At 39.4% G+C, this 23,016-nt stretch overlaps 1 protein-coding gene across 1 annotated transcript in view; it reads right to left on the bottom strand.

Annotated features, from left to right (window-relative positions):
- The window catches only part of ANXA3 (annexin A3), a 56,395-nt gene that overhangs the window by 17,645 nt on the left and 15,734 nt on the right, over positions 1-23,016 (bottom strand). The window contains exons 3-8 of the mRNA XM_037530272.1: positions 17,905-17,992; positions 13,174-13,268; positions 10,225-10,338; positions 7,517-7,607; positions 3,077-3,156; positions 220-276 (exon numbers count right to left, since the gene is read on the bottom strand). Coding sequence (XP_037386169.1) covers positions 220-276; positions 3,077-3,156; positions 7,517-7,607; positions 10,225-10,338; positions 13,174-13,268; positions 17,905-17,992 — 525 coding nt within the window. The remainder of the gene's footprint in view (positions 1-219; positions 277-3,076; positions 3,157-7,516; positions 7,608-10,224; positions 10,339-13,173; positions 13,269-17,904; positions 17,993-23,016) is intronic.

The following is a 23,016-nucleotide window of genomic DNA, read 5'->3' as shown; positions in this document are numbered from 1 at the left end:
TGTCTCTCACTTTTGGCATACTAGAAATCTGAGATTTGGGGTGGCAGGATCTAGGGAATAATAACCACAGCTGCGAAAAGCAAAAAAACTGGAGTAGAATGGTGCCCAGCCTTTAACATCTCCATCAGACAGGAGAGGACAGCCCCTGTGGGGCCACAGAAATGAAAAGACAACCACAGAGATTTTTGAAAAGAGATTTTTTTCCTTGCTGTTACTGACCTGGGCATCCTTTTTGGCCAGATGCTCATCCACTTTCAGACTTTCATCTCTCCGGCCCTAAACAGGGAAGATGAAAACAAGAGCAATCCTTTTAATGAGAAAAGAGACTAACACTCCAAAGGCAGGGTATCTTAAGAGGTTTTTCTCCAGTGGTGGGCATGTAGTACAGGGCAAGCAGGCACTGGGGCTCTTGTTCTGGCCTTGCCACTGACAGGACCCAGAATCATGAACAAATCACCTAACTTTCTGAGCCTCAGTTTACTCCCTTGAAAACACAAAGTGAATGAAAAGAAAAAAACACACACTCAGAGAAGATATTTGCAAACATATATCTGATACAGGGCTTGTACCCAAAAATACATAAGAATTGTTAAAACTCAACAATAACATCCCAAATAAAAATGGGCAAAAGATCTGAGTAGACAGCAGATGTATAGATTGGAAGAAAGCAAATGAAGAGATCTCAAATCGTATGTCATTAGGGAATTAAAAATTTAAAATAATAATAAGATACTACTACACGCTTATTAGAATGGGCAAAATCCAAAACACTGACAATGCCAAATGCCAGCAAGAATATGGAGCAATCAGACTATTCCTTCCATTCCTTGCAAAATAGTACAGTCATTTTTGGAAGACAGCTGGGCAGTCTTTATAAAACTGAACAGACTTTTTTCAGATAATCCAGTAATTGAGTTCCTTGACACTTACCCAAATGAGTTAAAAACTGAGGTGGACTAAAAACTCTCACATGAATGTTTACAGAATTTTTCATTCATTATTAAAACTTGCAATAGGTGAAACAAACTACAGTATACTCATAAAATGGAACAGGATGCAGTAATAAGAAAGACATGAGCTATCAAGTCAGGAGAAAACATTTTGCCTATTATTAAGGGTAAGAAGTCAGTCTGACAAAGCTATATACTGTATGAATCCAACTCTATCCAGTCTAGAAATGGCAAAATTATAGAGACAGTGAAAAGATCAGTGGTTGCCAGGGGTCCAGAGGGAGGAAGAGAGGGACAAATAGTTGGATCTGGAGGATTTTTAGGGCAGTAAACTTTTTTGGATGATACTATAGTTGTAGATACATGACATTATTTATCTTTCAAAATCCATAAACGTGCAATGCAAAAAATGAACTATAATGTGCACTAGGGACTTTAGCTAATAATAATGCATCAGTACTCATTTATCATCTGTTACAAACATACCACACTAATGCAAGATGCTAATAATAGGGGACATTGTGGGGGTGGGAGGAGGGGCATATGGAAAAGCTGTACTTTCGGCTCAATTTTTTTGGAAATCTAAAACTGCTCTAAAAATAAAACCTGTTTAATAAATAAAGTCTATTAAAAAGATTGCCACAAACTCTATTGTTGAAGATTGTGGTTTAGTGTCCATGTGTGCTTGTGAGCACAGCAATATTATAAAAAGGAGATAGAAAAGGAAAAGAGGATTGCTTGAATTATTCTGAAAATTATAGGTGAATGAATCATTTGGCAATAAAATTTAAAAAACAGTTTGCTCCTATCTTCAAACATTAGCTCCTTGAATGCCTGTGTGATGACTGTGTGAATTGTTTTCCTTGTTTCTGTCCAGCTGCTGCCATCCTGCTTCTGCCAGTTTGTCTTCTCATTCTATTTCATTCCACCCTCTGCTGCAATAATAAAAATGCTATCTTTGGAATTAATAATAACAAGTCACTACTAGCATGTATTGATCACTTTCTATAGCTCAGTGACTTTCTTTCATTCTCCTAATCTTTACAACACCTTATGAGGTTGGTACTGTCATTATTTTAATTTTACAGATGTAAAAGTGAAGGTCTTAAGGCTTAAAGTAACTGGCCCAAATTCATAAATCTCACAGGCAGCAGAGGAGGGTGAGATGCCAGGTCTGTTCGATTCTAAGATTCTGTCCTGTAGTTTCACTCTCCGCTGTGTCCTGTGGCAACCGAGTGTGTACTTCGGAATATATATCTCTGGAAGAATATGTATGCAACAGTGCCTCAGAAATTTGGGTTGTAGTTTCAACTTCATAAGGTGTTCATTATTTAAAACCACTGAAGTCATAATTGGGATCAATTTCCTCATAATGAAATAATGTCTCACTTTGACAATTGCTGTTTCAACCTTCAGGCTGAGACCATTGTTGGAATTTTCTCATATATTAAGAGTTGTGTAAATCAGTGAAAAAGGCCAGTGATCTATGGCTAAATCATCTCCTCTCTTAAATGCAATTGTGATTATTTCTCATCCTTGACCTCACCACCTTTATTATAAAGCAATGAGCCTACTAAAAAGAGACAGCACGGGATGGCTGTATTTGGTTACATGGTGATGAGTGATTTAGCGACTTTTCCAAAGGTGGCAAGAAGGAAGCTGCAGCAAATTTTTTTTTTTTAAATCCTGAGACTGATACGCCTATCTCTGAAGATAATTCTTCTGTATAATGCTTCCTATATAATTGAAATGCTAACAAAAGAAATATCTATTCTTTGGGATTAAGAAGAAAAACAAATGTGTTCTTAAAAATGGAGACATTTATTATGCACAACCATTTTATGTCAGAAGAATTATAACATTTTCTAACGTATTGTGAAACTTGATCACTTTTAATCCATATATTGCCAAAACACAATTTTTTTGTTATATCATTATGTTATGCTTTTGTGATCATGGTTAGACATTACACTGCATATTAAATAATGCAAATATAAATGAACAGATCTTTTCGTAAGTAAAATTACAATCTCAGTTTGATAATTTTTAAACTCCTTAAAAATTACTATTGAGCATACAGCTTATTGGGGAGTTGAAAAATAAAAAAATAAATAAATAAACCTTACATCTGCCAAAGTTAACAGTGCTTTCCTGAAGTCACCAGATGTTTCAGAACTAATTTCATCTCCAAGACTCTTCTTATATACTGAAATCAGATAATAAAATCAAGCCTTTAAAAAAAGTGAATTCAATGCAGTTGACATCAAATTCATGCATTCTGAGACACAATAAAATATAGAAAAACATACAGGATGTTTTATTAATATAGAAGCCTGAACCAGAATTCTTTTTTTTTTTAAGATTTATTTATTTATGCATACAAGAACTGGGGTACAGGCCAGAGTGTGGGGGGTGAGATTCACCAAAGACATAGTGGGCAACAGAACAGGCAGATTGACTGAAATACGCGGCTGAAGGGAGCAGTGGGCAAGTCAAGAGAGGTCTGCTGCGCCATGTGGGTTGCTCCCTGGCTGGCCGGAAATTGAACTTGTACTGCAGAGGCTGCAGATAGCTTCATAGGTTGCGTCTTAACCCCTTGCGCTACCAGGGAGGCTCCTGAACCACAATTCTTTTTTTTTTTAAGATTTGTTTTCATTTATGCATATAAGAACTGGGGTGTAGGCCAGAGGTGCAGAGGGTGAAAGGATTTGCCAGAGACAGAGTGGGGAGCAGAATAGGCACATCTACTGAAATACACTGCTGAGGGGAGCAGCGGGCAAGACAGGAGAGGTCTGCTGTGCCATATGTGGGTTAGCTCCATGGCCGGATATCTGTTGCCGATAGCTTGATAGCGCTGAGACTTTAACCTGCGCCACTAGGAAGGCCCTGAACCAGAATTCTTACTCCCTGATTCACTGCTTTCTCACATACTATTCTCTTCAGAATACTGAAAGACATTCAGAATTTAGCTACTGTACTGAATCAACCACACAAAGCAACTGGTCTCTTTATCAGGGTCAATTCGATAGCTTTCTTCGATGACTTTCTTGCTCATGATTTATTATTTCACCATCACGGTTGCAACAGCTAACTACAACAGGGTTGGCATCTGACTGTAGGTGGCTAGCACCCTAAGAGGAGGCACTAGTGGGAGAACTTGGCTCCTCACTAGCTATATTACAGAGGCATCGTCATAAAAGAGGGTGATACCATGTTCCCCGCCCCCATTTACATGCAGCTACCATGGACTAGCTACTGGGAGCCGGGGTAGAATTGAATGGCCAGGTAAAGCTCTATGACAGGAGAGGCTGGTAGGCTCCGAGGAAGAAGAAAAAAGATCGCTTACTTTTGTGACCTTACTTGCACCTTGGTATCACTGGGAAGGAGGTGTGTGGATGAGAGACATGCAGAAACACTTGGAAGAGACACGGGATGAGAGGCAGGTGGGGAGGCTGACAATGGCAGCCACTTTTTTGATGTGGTGTCTCCTCTTGCTCCTACTTTCTGGAACCTACTTCAGAATCTGTTTCCTATGGTTCCTCTCCAGGCCTTAGATTTTGGGCCTCAGTGGCCCCACTTCAGGCCAACTCTGTTTGGGCGAGTATTGGCCCATGAGGGTAGGCAATTTTGGGTGTTTTATTACATCATTATCATTTCTTCTCTTTCCATGTTTACTAATTCTATTAAAGTTCAACTAAGGGTGGGTTTTGTGCCCATGGACAGCTGGACCCCGCAAGAGCATGCTAGATTGGGAACCCCAGGGTACTCCTGGTTACATGCTAACAGATAGTGACTTCCCGAGTCCATTGAATCTTCTGTTAGGGAATACAAAAAGACACAAAGACAACGGAGGACAAAAGATTAGAAAGACCTCCAGAAATAAGGGTGAAACCAAGAAGAACCAGAAACCAGGGTCAAATTATAAGCCTTGTGAAGACAAACACCATGTGGTTAAAGTAGAGAAGTTACTCGGTAATGCTAAGAACAGAAGAAGCAGAGAGGAAAGCAATAATAGTAACAGAAATAGCCCATAGACTAGAGGATACCTGACACCAAGGGAGTGACAAGATAGCTGGGTCCCTAGAGCACAGCTTTGTCCTGAGTCTCTGTAAAGCTTCGCTCTACATGGTTGAGAGTGTCCCTCTTTCACCTCTTGTATATGATTAACCATATTAACCAAGGTAACCTAGATGCAGCTCCAGTCCTCATAGCCTTAGAGAGATTAATCCACACAGAAATGAGGACATCTCTTAATTTGAACTGTTACCACTTGTCATCTTTGTAAAACAACAGTCCTAAATGTTAGAACTTTCACTTGCCCATAAGGATATTCATTGAATAAATATTTGAATTTATTTCTCCACTGTTCTTGGTAGTTGAAGTACAATAGTGCAAAAACCAACAAATCCCCCCCTTTGTAGAACCTGCATCTAGTGTTGTTTGTAAATAAATGTTGGGCTCCAGGAAGCCATCATGGAGCAGGTAATGCATAGAGTGCTAACTCTTCTAAGAAACACTGGGAATTAATACATTCCTTGGGATAGAATCTTTGGATCTGAAGATTACCTGGATTTCCTAGGTTGTACATCTTGTTGAATTGAGAGAACCAAATATTTTAAATACCTACAGTGCACCCATCTGAGCCTATTATTTAAGCAATTATTTCACCTACTCCAAATACACCCTCCTGTACCTTGCTTTGTGGGGTTGGGATTGGAAAGCTATAAATTGCATTTTCCTTTTGCCTCTACCCCCTTGACTCGGGCTCCACCCCCATTCTTATTAAGTTCTACCAATGGGTGGATTGAGGGAGGCTGGGAGACAGGAGGAGGAAAGACCTTGCTATTTGTGTGCTATTCATGTTGGTGTCACCCAATGAAGGGTTTTCACCCAGACAGCAGCTGGCTCCAGGCTCCTAGAACAGTCATGTTGTTCCCCTCTGACAGTACCTGCTCCAACCAGATGGAGTCCTCTTGAAAGAGATTTGAATTCCAGGTCCCTAAGTTTTTCCTCTGTACCACTGAGGTATTTTCAACACTGCTGGTATTTTCTAAGTTTCTAGTTTGTGAAGTCCCCAACATCTTTCCTTTGTTGTCCTAGCCCTGGCAGTTATACCTGTGTTACCCCGTGTTCATTTTTGTTTTTTCAGTCCTCCAAAAGGTAAGAAATTCTCTATATTCAATTCTATTTTTTTCTTTTTGACCAGAGCCTGATTAGCATATCAACAATAAAATAATCTCTTACCTATCATTGAAATATTTACCTTTTAGTAAGAATTTCCCACAGGAACCTCTTTAACACCCATCTGAGGCCAGTACATCTCTTCTTTGACATCTCCCACTGCAGAAGCTCCCTGATACACAACTGATCTCACTGCCACACAACACAGAATCCATGGCTTCTTAAGGTACTTGGAGAGGGTTTCAGGGGCCTATTGTATAATAAAGAATTGGGCTGGTGTTTGCCCCTACCTCTAAACTTTCGGGATCTGCCAAGTAGAAGCGTCTTTGTTATTCATGGAAGGTTCCATGAACCACACCTGGGTTTATGTTAATAAAATGATGTAGGATGTGGGCTGAGTCCAAGGTTTGAGACATTGGGCCATATATCAGCTTTAACACCAATGAGAGAAGGGGGAATACAGACAGAGTTCACTTGTCAGTGATTCAATCAACTTTGCTTATGTAATAAAACCTCACTACAACTCTGGATACCAAAGATTACCTGGATTTCCTAGGTTGACAATTATACATGGATGTGCTGGGAGTGTATTTTACCCTGACAACATGGAAGTTTTGCATTTAGGATTCTCCCAGACTTTACCTTAAGCATTTATTCACTCAACCAATCCTGATTTACATTCTTTATAGTAAAACTATAATTGTAAGTATTGTGCTTTCTTGAGTTCTGTGTTGTTCTAGTTTACTATTGAACCTGAAAGCGTAGTGAGCACCCCCTGAATTTTAGCCATTTGGTTAGTAGTACATGTGACCTGGGAGCAGCCAAGCTTTTGGCTGGTGTCAGAAGTAGCCTGCGAAGTTATGCCTACCCTAGGTAGTTAGTGTTAGTGGTTAGTTCAGAATTGCATTTCAGTGGCTTTCTAATTTTCACACAGCTAACAGACTATCAGGACATAAGCTAGTTATACTGAATCCACATGCTCAACGCATTCTCTAAATGGTTCATCTCATTTCCCATACCAAAAATCATGAGGCTAATCTAAGTGGTTTATAACATATAATATTAATATACAGAGATTTGAGCATCTTACACTGATGAAAATTGTTGATTCAATTAAACAGTGATAGCCAGGAGCAAATCCACTATAGCTGTAATGTTCTAAAGGCAACCCATTAGTGCCATTGTTACATAGCAATTTCCAGCTCAGATCATATACAAACTTTCTCTAAAATCCATAGTTCTTAACTCATTTTAGACTGTAATCTCCTTTTCGTAGTCTAGCTTTCTCAAAGAACCTGGTGAAAGAGATTGTGGGTTTCTAGGAAAAGCAACATTCCCTCTTCTCTACATGAACAATGGGAAAGGGAAGCAGAGAATAAGATGACCTGTGTAGTAGGCTTGACCAATCTCTTTGATCTGCTGGCTTGTCCTGGTGGTTAAGATTTCAATTAATGCATCTTCATTTGTTCCAGTGCCCTGCAAGAAAACGGAAAACCTATTTTTAAAACACTTAAAAAATCAATTTCATGCATTTCAGTCTTAATAGCATGTTTTAACAGATGAAAAGAATAGTTTTAAGTAAATGGACATAAGCTTATCTGTTATTCAAAGATTTTCTAATTTTCAGTGTATTTTAGTATTACAATAACAAGAGTCATCTGGAATTAGTTGACATCAAAGCTTTCAAGGAAATGTCCTACTTTAGTTTATAAAGCTGCTGAAATATTCTAGGAAGAAATAGTATAACTACTACAAAAAGAAATAGCATGTCATTCAAGATCAGAAGTGAACAAAACATCATTACATTTAGAATGGGCTCTACAATTCTTGTGGATGAGTTCATCCTCGCACCAGTGTGCTGGAATTAAGTTAGCATGTTCCATCCTCTTTACACAGGGAGATTTTTAAAACCTCAATAATGTGTCTCATGGGCCCAGCTGAATTGGGGACTAGTTAGCCTGAACTTTGGTTCATATTGAGGTCACAGAATCACACTGTGATTCCAAGAAAGTTAATTACAGTACGTCTAGATCAAATAAGGTCAAGACTGAATATGCAGAGAAGCTGAGTTCTGTCCCTCCTGAGAGATTCCTAGTTGCTCCTCCCCGCAATCTCTTCTCAAAAATGTATTTATTTTATTTATGTATTATTATTTTTAAAGATTTATTTATTTATGCATACAAGAGCTGGGGTACAAGCCAGAGTGTAATGGCAGGAATGGGCACAGTGCAGGTTCTCTATGATCCGAGCAGATGGGATAAAGGAGGAGAGCGTCCTAGAGAGTCCCTCGGTGGCTTTTGCAGGCTTTTATTGAGATTTTACTGGGTATGCAGCAGGCAGAGGTACTGGGGGCCCGGGAGGTACTGGCAGGCCTCCCAGCCCCCAGCAAGTCTTCACTCCCTCTGGGCTCTCTGGCGTTCTCTCGCCTTCTCTCTGATTCTCTTGTGGTTCTGCACGCTGCTCTGCTTCTCCTGGTGTCCCCGTGACACTGCCCTTATAAGCCCAGTCTTAGCCCAGGTGAATCCCATCTACATATGCCACACCCTATTCCAGGTGCCCGCCATCAGGCACCCACTCAGGACCGCAGAGATCGATCATCAATCTTCATGGCGGGAGGGCGGAAAAGCCTGGTACTTTACTTACTCTACAATCCACCCCCTCAGGGTTTTCTGCCATACAGTCTATAGCAGTCTATATACAACTCATATACGTTTCTCTTGGCAATATGAACACGGCAGCCATGGCCCACAAAAGCAAATGAAATACATCACAACATAACAAAATACAACAGAACATAAATAAGTCCAGGCAGGGCACCAACTTAGCGGCAAAAGACAAGATTATTGGCACCAGCAGATGAGCCACCACTTCTGCTGCCAAAAGCACTGCTCATATGAGGGAGGGGAACCACTCAGGCATCTGCTGTCACACGCCAGGAGCCGTCAGGCTTCCTGGCCTTCTCTGGCTGTAGTCTCAGCCACAAGCCATACCGCATCCACCCCCAGGATGCGCTCACTCTTGGATTGGTGATTCTATACTATTGGGGGCAATCGCCCAGTCCTCAGGGTTTCTGTCTGCGGTTGTTCCAACACTGCCTTTGTTGACAACCTACTGCACAGATTTTGAGTTTGCCTAGCCAGATCCACAAATGTGTAACCAATTCCTTACATAAATCTCTTAATACATATCTGCTGCCTACTGATTTCGCTTCTCTGGAGCACCTTGATTAACACAGAATTTTAAAAGTCACAGAGATAGACAGGCGCTAAACTGTGTTGGGTGACAAAAATGGTTAGGAGTTGGGATTTTAAGTATCCAGTTATTGGAGATTTATGCAGATGAATAGTATAACTTGATTCTAAAATAACATAATAAAAATAATTTTAACTATTCTGTGATGTGGGCAGAAATAGAGGCAAAGGAACCACTTAGGTGGATATCGATATGGTCCCATCAAGAGACAATGTTTTCCCAGGTGATATATCCAGGAGTGACTCCAGAATGGCTTTATGCTGGCAATGTTGTTGGGAGGGCAGGCACAGGACTTGTCTTTGTTGGACTTGTTTTTAGAGCCAATCATCCTTTTGGCTTGATTGAATTTTAAAATCAGTATAACTAGCCATAGTTCCTTAGAAAGAGAGGGGATGATGATGGTTCAACTAGAATGGTAGCAATGGATTTTGAGAAACACATTTTTGATAGATTTTGGAGAAGAGTTAACATACGTGCTGATAGATATGAGAGCTTCGAAGAGTGAGGGAAAGAAAGGGATATGGAGCGTGCCAGGCTTTTGGATAGCCAGTGGGGTTGATGATGATGCCATTTGTTCTTAATGACAACAAAACAGAGAATTTGACTCCTCAGGTCAACATAGAGATAATATCGTCCCAATCCCCAAACATGTGAGCTCAAGGTTCCATATCTGCTCCCCATCTCAGGATAGTTTTTCCAAGTGGAGAGCACAGAATCAAAATTACATTCAAGTCTATCTATCCTATTTACATCAATATCTTAAGTGTGAAAGGAAAGAAAGTCATTGTCTTCAATGACATCATCAAATACTGGGCAGAAACAACTGGCGTAGGACTCATACCTTCATGGATTTCTTCAGCTGCTTTGCATCAAACACTGCTGGTGGGATCACGAGGGCCACCATGAGATGCTCAAAGTGGCCAGAGAGATCCCCTTTCAAATCATCTTTCAGTTCCTAAAAAAGCCCCAAAGGGGAAAGCATGAAATACTTTTCCTTTCTCTTTCTTTAAACTTACCTAGTGAAAGATAAATATTTGCACTACATTCAGACAAAAACACATCCGTACAGAAAGAATAAAATGGTGAAAACATTTCTATGGTTATGAATCTGCATTTTAAGACCATTTCCCAGAGGTTCTCTTTTATAGGAGGTTTTCTGAACCAAAGCCAGCAGAAGGGGTTACATGAGTGTTACAGAGGGGAACTGTGTAGCGAAATGAACTTTGTAGGTCTTTGATGCTCTCAATGCTAAGGTTGGGGTGAGGGAAAAGTAGAAAACCAGGAGCCCTATAGTCATACACAGTTTTGTTGGTCAGTGTTGTATTCACCTTACTTCTTGGTGATGGCCACAGAGCTCCAGAGAGAAATGGGAAGGGAAGATAGTGTGGATTATTTGCCACTTAAGAGAGTATGGAGCTAGGTTTTCTGGCAACAACAGCATAGAAAACCCTATATGTGGCAATGTGGCAGACATTACTTACTCACAGTGCCTTTGGCACTGTTTTCAGACATTGTATATATCCGATCCATGTCCCTTGCTGAACGGTAGATAACATGGTTCCTATATTCAATATTCAACAGGTTGTTATCGAATGTTCGTTTTCTTTGCTCTCAATTATTTTCAGCTCTGAAACAGAGGCTGGCAGCCTTCCAGACTGTTAAGACAATGTGGGTACAGACCAACATCTACCAAGCCACTGGGGGGCACAGCAGAGTCACACTCCTGTCATAACAAAGAGGATGGAGCCAATATTGCTAACTCTACCTTAATCACTATCAGTTTCTGCTCTAAATGCTAAATTCCACTTACCATCTGTCTTTAACCCAAGACATTCTAGCTGAATCTAACTTCACATACTCTCATTCTATTCCACTGTTAGAGAAGGTTTTTATCCTTCTCCCCCATCCTTCTTTTATATTTTGGAAATTCTGAAAGGTCAATAGATTATTCACATACTCTATATGTGAATGTGCTGTCTTGTCCAAAAGCTTCATTTAACTTGATAAGTGTTTACTGGGCACCTGCTCTGTGCTAGGTAATTAAAGGTTGAGTTAGACATCACCCTAGGATATTATGACCTAGAGGGAAAAATGGAAATTTTCAAAGATAAAATTTCATATAATTTATTAACTATCTGATACAAGGTGAAGGTCAACTATCTGAAAAGGGTATCTAAAAGAGTTTGGGAGTTTGGAGAATACTTTCAGGGGGTTATGACTGAGCTCCCTTTGGATGGTCACTAGACATACAACTCTTACTTGGACCCAAAACCTGACTGGTATCTGTTTCCACTTTTTTGCCTCCATAGTTCATTAACCACAACAACTAAAATATTTTTTTAAAACTATAAAATACCTTATTTTATTCCCCGGTTTATAAACCTCTAATGCTTTCCCATTGTCCTTACAATAAAACTTAAACTCTGTGCCAGGACTGCAAGGCCAAGCATGTTCTAAATTTCCCTCCACCCACATCTCTTTCTTTGCCTCCTTCACTCACTACTCCTCCTGCCATATTGCAATTCTCTCTGTTCCTTAAATATTCCCAGCTTGTTTCTACCCCAGGGCTTCTGCATTTGCTATACCTTCTGTCTGAAATGCTCTTCCCCAGCTCAAGTAGATTAGACTCCTCAGTACTGTTTAGTCTTATTTGACTGGAGGAAACAACTCCTAACTGACATTAATTCACCACCTGATCCAAAGGAGCCATTTATTAGTCATTCTTTACCACATCATACCCTTCACATTTTTTTCATAGCACTTACCAATAGCTGAATTTATTTTATTTACTAATTTATTAGTTTTTACTAGAATGTTAGCTCGAGGAAAGAAGAGAGATCTGCTTTTTTTTTTTTTAATTTTGAGAAGGATTGTTAACTTTTCTTTCTTAAGATTTATTTATTTATGCATATAAGAACTGGGGTACAGGCCAGAGGTGCAGGGGTGGGGTGAGAGGATTCACGAGAGACAGAGTGGGGAGCAGAACAGGCAGACTGAAATACACTGCTGTGGAGAGCAGCGGGCAAGTCAGGAGAGTTTCTGCTGTGCCATGTGGGTCACCTCCCTGGCCGGGGATTAAACTCATGCTGCAGTGGCTGTGGGTAGCTTCATAGTGCTGCATCTTAACCCCTTGCACCACCAGGGAAGCCCGAGAGATCTGCTTTTTATAGCAGTGTATCTCAAATGTCTAGGACATCCTTGACACAGAGAAGGACCCAACAAAAGTATTGAATAAAAACTGTCCAGTTTGTTCTTGTATAGTTTTTGATTCTTAATAAATTTTCATTTGCCACATGAATTTAACCTACAATTAAAAAATATTTTAAACTTGGATAAGAAATTAAAGATCATATCAAAGGTTTATCAAATAATTGGTCAGCTAACTCTGTTGCATGGACCTGTCTTCCTCATTGTAGGATGTTTAGCAGCTTCCCTGACCTTTACCTGCCAGTTGCCAGAAATAGCTTCTCTCCCATCAGTTATGAAAAATCAAAATGTCCCCAGGGGAACAATGTCAGTCCTGGTTTAGAACCATTCACCTAAGCAACCCTCCTTATTCAACAGAGAAACTCAATTCAACTCAAATTTAGGCCCAGAAAGATTAAAGGACATTCAGCCTGGACAGGTTAAGGGTAAAATCAAAACTCCCATTTCAGGTTGCTGACTGGACCCACATGACACTTTGTGCTACATTCAACTGGAATCAAAAAATCTGTGGGCATAACATCTGGATCAGGGATGCTCCGCTTGTGATTAGCTCTTTACTCCTGTTATGTTAATCAAATCATACCTTTTCATATGCTGCTTCGTATTCCTTAACAATCAGCTGCCTTTGTGCACTCGACCTCTCAGTCAGAATTTGGATGAGAGTTTTCTCATCAGTTCCTAAATGAAGCAAAAGTAATTTTACCCGAGATGCTTAATATCTGCCCTGAATAAATGTAAAATGATTAATGGTCTGAAATAAATGCAAAGAGAAAGATATTTTAATTTCTAATTTTCAGATTCTTATCAGGTTGGAATCACTATTTCTTTGCCTGGCTTTTGGAAAAGAACATTAACTTTATTTGCAGCAAGACAACAATCATTGTTCAAATAATAGAACACTGCTCAGTAGTTGTGTCTGTTGCTCAGAAAGGGGAGTAGAACAGGAAACATGCTGATTTGATCTGTTTCTTCAATCTTACTAGGTTTACTACTATCACTAACTTTTAATAAATTAATTTAAAAAATTAATTCCTTACATCTTTGTTATTTTTGGACAGAACTTGATTTCTCCACTCAGGTGTCATCCCCGTCATCCTTGCCCACCACCACATCACCCTTGATCCATCCCCACAGTCCCTGTGCTCTTCCCACCCCTGTTTTGACCCTTCTTCCTCCTACTCCCCTGCTGTTTGCCTCAGATCTATGGTCAGCTTGTGAGCTGTTCCCCCTCACATACCCGATCCTTTGTTTGGTATCTCTATATACCACATATAAGTGACACCATATGGTATTTATCTTTCTTCTTCTGACTTATTTCGCTTAGCATAATGCCTTCCAGCTCCATCCATGTTGCCGCAAATGGCATAAGTTTATCTTTTTTGATCACTGAGTAGTATTCCATTGTGAATATACACCACATCTTCTTGAGCCATTCATCTGTTTTGGTATCATCATCTTTTATCTTTCCCTTACCTCCAGACTTGATATCAAAATCTTTTTTCCTTTCAACATTTATTGAGAACCAACCACGTGCTTGGCACATTATATTCACTGTTAATATTCCCAGGGGTCCTGGGCAGTGGGTATGATTAAACTGTCCTAAAGATGAAGACACTAATATTTAACAAAAGTATCTCATTTGTCAAAATCACACTGCCTTTTTTTAATATCCGAAAGGTCAGGTTTACTACAAAAAGGGAGCGAAGAATAAAGGACTCTTGCACAGACACAAGCAGGCAGAAAAAGCTGCCCTGAAAGGGACAGATTTGCAAAGAGAAACACCTGCGTAGTCATACGCAAGGAGAAGGGCTGCGCAAAGTCACATAGCTTTTATTTTATTTATAATCTTTTTAAAGATTTATCTATTTATGCATATAAGAACTGGGGTGTAGGCCAGAGGTGCAGAGGGGTGAGAGGATTCACCAGAGACAGAGTGGGGAAAAGAACAGGCAGACTGACTGAAATATACTCTTGAGGGAAGCAGCAGGAGAGACAGGAGAGGTCTGCTGTGCCATGTGGGTCACCTCCCTGGCCTGCTCCCTGGCAGGGGATCAAACTCAGTGGTTGCGGATAGCTTCACAGTGCTGAGACTTAACTCCTTGTACCACGAGGAAGGCCCAGTCACATAGCTTTTAAGTGGTGCAGCAAACATTTGAATGCACATTTCTGACTACAAAACTTATTACTTTTCTCTCTGGTCCCAAAACCACATAGTCAACTACCTGTTGTAAATAAAGAGTATCATCAGGCCAGGCTGATGTTGGATTGCCTGAGAATGACCTAAAATACCACTATTTAGTAATTTATAGTATAAAATAGCACGGGAAGTCTTCTATATAGTTAAGTAACCACAGAATTAGATTAAAGCCTGCTGTGCCCTTTTGAGTCTGCTTAGCAACTTGGACCTGTAATGGTACCCGTGTTGGCGCATAACTAGACACCAACTGCATAGCCATATCACACTGAGCTAACTCCAAATTGAATTCATTCTCCATCTTCTTTAAGTTGTCTCTCATTCTGTTTCCTCATTAATGATATCACTATGGATATAGACATCCAACCAAAATCCCAACAGATGTCCTATAACCCCTTCTTTACTTTATTCTGTACATTGCAGCAATCATTTGTATTTCTTGAATTTATCCTCTCTTCTGCACACCCTTTCCATTGTGCCTACATCATATTTTATGCAAACATTAATAGCTTCCTAACTTGAATCCTTTATCACACATACCATATATTACTGCTTAAGCAAAATTTTAAAAAGATGCATCTAGGGCCTCCCTGATAGTGCAGGGGTTAAAGACAGCACTATCAGGCTCTCGCTAGTCACTGCTGCACGAGTTCGATCACCCGCTAGGAGATAACCAAATGGCACAGCAGACCTCTCCTGTCTTGCCCGTTGCTCCCCTCAGCAGTGTATTTCAGTAGATCTGCCCATTCTGCTCTCCATTCTCTCTGGTGAATCCTCTCACCCCCAGTACCTCTGGTCTATACCCCAGTTCTTGTATACATAAATAAATAAATCTTAAAATAAATAAATAAATAAATAAAAAGATGCATCTAGTAAAGTCAGTCCCTTGATTGAAATCCTATGGCTTTTTGTAAATCTCAGGGTGAAGTTTCAGCCCCCTAGCTTGTATACCAGCTAATCAGATTCTGCTCTTGCCTCATGTCTCCATCCTAGGGTTCTACCCCGTCATTCTGTCTCTGTATTCTATGCCCCTAGACTCCAGGCATAACTAACTATCCACAGTTACATGGAGTTTATATCACTGACAGATTCCCATTTCCTATTTTTGCAAATGCTCAAGACCAGGAACTAAACCAAGTAAATGGTCTCTTGTTTCAGAGACTGGATCTGACATAGTCCTCAAGCAAATGTTATTATGAAATTTGGTCCAGAACTGAGAATATGCTGGCAGTGGTACTCACAAACAAAAGTCTTCTTCTTGATATGGGCTTGCAGACCAAAATGCAAATATTCATGAAAAAACATAATGTTAAGAAAGCAATAGAATGTAAAAACCATTCATGTTTTCAATTTGACATTAGCCTCATGGAAATGACTGCCCAACACTAAGCATAAATAGGGAAATGAAAGATATGAAACACATTTCATTTTAAAGTGGGAAAAAATATAAACTACAAACAGGCAAAAATAATATAATATAATAAATATAATATAATATAATATAATATAATATAATATAATATAATAGTATATTTCAGGGAACCAGACAAGCCGAGCCTAAAATTCATAGAGGAGGCAGTAAGCCAAGAAAGAAGAGCTCATGCCCTACTCGGCATTACATGTCATTGTAAAATTATTATTGCAACTAGGACAATGTGGTATAAAGATGGAGTGGAAACCAGATCAGTGGAACATAACAGAAAGCAGAAAAATAGGGGCACATGAGACAGAGGAGGAAAGGATGAACTCTAATAAATTGGGATGAGACAATTAATGTGCCACATGAGATAAAATAAAATTAGATATCTTTAAATACCATACATAAACATTAATTCCAGATAGATTAAAGATCACAATATAAGTTTGTAGAACTTTGTAGAGAAAATGTAGGGGAGTATTATTGTAAGTTAGTCACAAAAGAGATGCAGTAAGTATAAACCATAAAGACAAACACTGGTAAATGTGACTTCACTAAAATTTTAAACTTCTCTGAAATAAAAATTTCTATTACCAAGGTTAAAACAAAACCACAGTCTGGAAGAAGATATTTTCATGGTTTGCTGGACAAAGTTTTATGCCCAGAATTTATTTAAAAATTCTTGTCAATCATGAAGAAGAACCCAACTGAAAAATGGGTAAAAATATATGAGAAGGAAGCAAATAAGATGCTTACGCATATCAGTCAAGGAGGATGAAGAAGGGGAAACAAACTCACAAGCAGAAAGAGATGATTTTAGACTCGCTCATGTGAAAACTGAAGAGTAGAACCTTAGCAAGTGCTGATGAGATATGGAGCAGGAAGAAGTTTTATGTATCGTTGGTAGGATGCTAACTTGCATTTTCATTGTGGAGAGCAGTGTGGTAAAATTTTCAGTGAATTTGAAAATAAACATCCCCTTCAACTTAGAAATCCCAATTGTTCTGTTTTAGGGAAATACTAGCAATTGTGGAAAATGAAACATAAGCAGGACTATTCAATGCAGCATATTTATATTGTAATAGAAAAGAATTATAGACAACTTAAAGATTCCATCAATATTCTCATAATATAGTGATGCAGACTACTGTGCAGTTAAAGTTAATGAACTAGAGCTAAACCTATCAACATAGGTAAATCTCAAAGATGTTAAAAAATAAAGGCTAGTTACAGAATAATGTAAATAGTATGAATTCATTTCACACTGTTTGAGATCATGCAGAACAATACACATATATGCTACAGAATTAAAATGTATGTTACAGAATTAAATGTTTCATGAGAATGAATTCTCATTTAGGATGGTGTTTATTTCCATGGAATGGGGTTGGGACAAAATCCAAGAGTAAACAGGGACTGTAGTTGCAATGATTATTATGGTTATTGGCAGTAGTGATAGTGATTGTAATGTTTGATATTAAATAAATAGGACAGATATTAAGATTTAATAAGTGGTTTTCTATACTTTTCCTCTTATCAACTGTTTTATATCACAAATTTTAAGTTCCTTATAATTTCTCTAATTGAGTAAACAAGTCCTTTATAATTTCTCGGAGTAAGCAAACTTGAACCTATGCCCTTTCAGATCATAACTTACCTGACCTGCTTCAACATTAAGAAGGGGATTATAAAGCATTACTCACCAATTCCTTTGATTGCCTTACGAATTGCTTCAGCGTCCACCGATGGACTAAAGTCTGGATAATCTCTCATTGTTCCCCGATTTCCAACCTAAAAGGAAATATTGAAAGTTCAAATGTGAAAATTGGATAGTAGAACTAGTTCAAAATGAAATTTTTGTTCATATTACATGTGCATATTCCCATATGCATACTGGAACACATAACCAACCCACAATCTGCATACTAGCCTATCACTTTAGGAGTGTGTAAGAGAGCACCTCGCTCCCTAGACAAGCAGGTTACATGGCACCTACCATACACATAGCAGACTCTTTTTTTTCCTCATGTGTAACAACTTAGAAATGTATCAATAAAATATTTATTCCCTAGAGCAATGAACTGTGTTAATCCTGGTGATATGAAGAAATATCTGCTTTAAAGTGGCCTCTGCATGAAAGCAAAACAAAAATTAAAAAAAAAGATGGAAGTTTTCTATATCCTCCTTGTTTTCAAGTGATAATTCAAAGCCCTTCACCGCATCTCACAAGAAGTAATTGTGGTTAACAGACTTCAAGATGTTTTAATTAACGGTGACTGTTGTCCTCAGGGGACGCTACACTAAATGATACATACATGAAAACCCCATTAGGACAGTCTGTTCTTAAGCTTTGTTTAATGGATGTGATAAATTCCCTTTTGAAAACTCCACTGACATAGATTGTTAGGAATAGCATGGAAATAAAAAATGAATGACAAGATACTAATTTTAAGCATACATTAGAAATATGTTAGCTTAAAAAGAACATCCTACAGAAAGAATAAGAGATCTTAGAACGGTTTAAGGATTATATTGTCATTAAGACAATGAGAAAAATCCAAGTTAACTCTACTTATATGTTCTCTCTTAAATCATTGAATAAAAACCTGTCTTTACAGTAATAATGTTTTCTTTCTAAACTGATTTTTCCTATCCTGTTACTGAATAAAATTGACTCTGCTGTCTTGTGTTAATATGGCTTAATTTAGGCTCTTGTGAAGTGTTTAATAATTATTTTCGTGAAAGGACATTATCTTGTCACTTTATAGTGAGTGGAAATTTAATGTTCTGGCATGGTAAAAAAAAAATAGTCTTCAATTCAATAAATTTATTTCAATATAATCAAACACGTTAAAACATCCAAAAACAAAGTTTTCATTCTACACAGATAATTATGAGTTAGAAACTAATTATGGATGTGCCTGATATAAGAGCACCAGTAAGAAATCAGTCACTTCATCATGATCTTCATTTTTTTTTAATTTTATTTATTTTTGTATAGAAGAACTGGGGTGTAGGCCAGAGGGGTATGTGTGTGTGGGGGGGGAGCGAGAGAGAGAGAGAGAGAGAGAGAGAGAGAGAGAGAGAGAGAGAATTCACCAGAGACAAAGTGGGGAGCAGAACAGGCAGATTTGCTGAAATGCACTGCTAAGGGGAGCAGCAGGGAAACAGGAGAGGTCTGGTGCACCAAGAGGTTAGCTCCCTGGCCGGGATTGAACTCAGGTCTTAGTGGTAATGGGGCCACCAAGGAGGTCCTCAACATGATCTTTGGAGAATTTTTCCTCCTAGTCTTTTTTTTTTTAAGGTTTATTTTATTTATGCATACAAGAGCTGGGGTGTAGGTCAGAGTTGTAGCAGGGGTGAGAGGATTCACCAGAGACAGAGTGGTGAGCAGTACAGGCAGATCTACTGACATACAATGCTGAGGGGAGCAGCGGGCAAGATAGGAGACGTCTGCTGTGCCATGTGGGTCAGCTCCCTGGTGGGGGATCAAACTCGTGCTGCAGTGGCTACTGATCGCTTCATAGTGCTGAGACGTATTCCCTAGCGCCACAAGGGAGGCCCCTCTTTCTCCAAGTCTTTTTTTTTTTTTAAAGATTTATTTATTTATGCATGCAAGAGCTGGGGTACAGGTCAGAGATGTGGGGTGGAGGTGAGAGGATTCACCAGAGACAGAGTGGGGAACATACAGGCAGATTGGCCAAAGCACACTGCTGAGCGGAGCAGCAGGCGAGTCAGGAGAGGTCTGCTGCGCCATGTCTGCTGGCTGGCCGGGGATCAAACTCGTGCTGTAGAGGCTGCAGATTGCTTCATAGTGCGGTGCTTAACCCCTAGTGCCATCAAGGAGGCCCCTCTCCAAGTCTTAATAAATATTTTATAGATTCACAGAGCCCGGTGGCTTCATTTCAGTTTTATTCATCTATGAACATTGTGTTTTCTTATCTGTCCAGCTTCCATGTCTGGCATTTTAAAGGAACCCTTCAAAATATTAGGCCATTCAGTGCCCCATACCTGGCACTATGTGAAGCACTTCAATATATTAAAAATAATCGCATAACTTCCCCGATGAATAAGAGTCACTCATTTCACATATGAGACACCAAGATTTAAGAAGATGAAAGAATTTATTCAAGCCTACGTAGCTAGTTATGCAGTAGAATCTGACTTTGAACAGTTGTGACCATTCCAGCTCTTTCCTGGTTTTTCTTGAGATGTATCTTCTGCACCACTTGGGGTGATTCTTTAAAATTCATTTGGACTTCTATCCTACACATATTGAATCATACTGTTTAGAAATGAGGGTTTGACTTCACGTGTTTATAAGCTCTTGAGTCCTGCAAGATGAAGGCAGAGTGAAAACATAGGCTTGCTTCTTCCACATAGCCACATCCAAGTTATGACAGTGCAAATGAGAAAACTTCTGCAAGAGAATCTGATGACCATGACATACATCAGGAACAGTGCCAGGGTGGAAAGCGGCAGGAAAAAAACTTAATTGAACTGTGTGAGAGCTATACCGGGAGCAGGGGGTGGAGGGGTGAGGATTGTGGGGCACAAGCCACCAGAGGGAAAAGCAGCAGCTGTATAGTGTCTCTCTGCAGTTGACTCGGGGGCACCCAGACACACTGAGGACTTCAGAGACCTGTAATGCTGCAGAGTAATGATTACTGCCTTGAGCTTGAACTTCTAAGCTAGAATAATTAAAAGCCTTAACCAGCAGGGGAGAAACAGATGGAATCACCTGTGTCTCCTCATGGACAAGGCTATTATTTGCAGCCTGCAGCTGTGGTATGCTAAACACCTGCCTTACCCCCACCCAGGGTCAAAACTGAGACAATAACTGAATGCTCTGGAATCAGAGCTTATCACCCAGAACACAATAGCAGGAGAAAGAATGACAGAGTTATGCTCCCTGCTCAAAAGATGGGGATCCAACATGTGGTCCAGTCTCAACTATTGTTCTCTCCCAGTGCTACCACTATGGCTCAAAAACAGTCTAGAGGGGCCTCCCTTGGTGGCGCCTCCCTTAGGGAGGGGTCTCCCTAAGACACAACCAATGAAGCTATCAGCAGCCACTGCAGCATGGGTTCAATCCCCGCCAGGGAGCTGCCCACATAGAACAGCAGACCTCTCCTGGCTCGCCCAGTGTTCCCCGCAGCAGTGTATTTCAGTAGATCTGTCTGTTCCGCTCCCCACTCTGTCTCTGGTGAATCCTCTGAACCTCTGGCCTGTACCCCAATTCTTGTATGCATAAAAAAATCTTTAAAAAAAAAACAGCCCAGAGGATGAGGATGTATGATATTTTTGGCTGAGAAGGCCTAAGGGAGGGGAGTTATTATGGATCCCCAATACAAAATTCGGGTATGCACAGCTTTGTAGGAAGCCATATCCCTTGATACTGACTGAGGCAAATTTTCTGTGCCCCATTTGCCTGATTCCTTCTTACATATTATGCTATACCCGTTCAGTGCCCCAACATCTAAACAGGTGCAGAAGCAGTCTGAAGAACTGCAAAGACAAAGCCTACATTAAAAAGCAAGAAAAAAATACCAAATAAACAAATCAATATTACATTTAAAGTAACCTGAAAAAGAGGAATCAACAAGACCCAAAGTTAGTGGAAGGATAAAATAAAGAATGGAAGCAAATGAAATTGGGATTAAAGAAGACCACACAAAAGATCATGGAAACTAAGAGCTGGCATTTCAAGAAGATAAAATGAATACAGCTCTAGTAAAGCTAACAAAGAGAGAAAACATTAACAAAATGAATTAGAAATGAAAGGCACAATCACCACATATGGTGTAGAAATACAAAAGATCACAAGGGATTACTATGAGCAAATATATGCCACTAAATTTTATAACTCTGAAGAAATAGGGACATCTCTAGAACAATATAATTTACCAAGACTAAACCAGGAAAAAAATGTTGAATAAATTGATCAAAATCATACAAATTGAAGTAGTAGTCAAAAATCTTTCCAGCAATGAAAGCTCAGGACTAGATGGCATTACAAGCAAATTCCATCAGACTTTTATTTTTTATTTATTTATTTTTTTAAATTTATTTATTTATGCACACAAGAGCTGGGGTACAGGCCAGAGGTGTGGAGGGGGGGTGAGAGGATTCACCAGAGACAGAGTAGGGAACAGAGCAGGCAGATTTACTGAAATACACTGCTGAGGGGAGCAGTGGGCGAGTCAGGCGAGGTCTGCTGCGCCATGTGGGTTGCTCCCTGGCAGGGGATGGAACTCGTGCTGCAGCAGCTGTGGAGAGCTTCATAGGTTGCATCTTAACCCCTTGCGCCACCAGGGAGGCCCCCATCAAACTTTTAAATATGAATTTATGCCCATCTTGTTCAGATTATTTCTAAAAATCCCAAAAGAGGGAATGCTCCTTAATATATTTTATGTTTCCAACATTACTGTAATACTGGATCCAGAAAAAGGTAACACAAGAAAAATAAACTACAGACCAAAATCCCTATGAATTTTGATGCAAAAATCTTCAACAAAATACTAACAATTCAAAGTCAACAATACATTACAAGGATTACATATCACAATCAAGTAGAATTTATCCCAGGGATGAAAAAATGGTTTTAAATATGTAAATCAATCAATATAATACATTATATATCAACAATTCCACATGCACAAAAGAAGCTCCCCAAATGATTCTGAGCCATTCGGGTATTTACCTGTTTCTTTCTAAACACAAAAGACATAATTGTAGTCAGATTCTAATTGTTCATGAATTATGAAAATTCAGGTTTCCATTCTAGCTGTGGCCTTTCCACTGCCCTCTACTAC

The sequence above is a fragment of the Talpa occidentalis genome, unplaced genomic scaffold, assembly GCF_014898055.3.
Source record: "Talpa occidentalis isolate TD23 unplaced genomic scaffold, MPIMG_talOcc4v2.1 talOcc4.6, whole genome shotgun sequence".
Classification (NCBI taxonomy): domain Eukaryota; kingdom Metazoa; phylum Chordata; class Mammalia; order Eulipotyphla; family Talpidae; genus Talpa; species Talpa occidentalis.
This window is presented reverse-complemented; position numbering and strand designations above follow the sequence as displayed.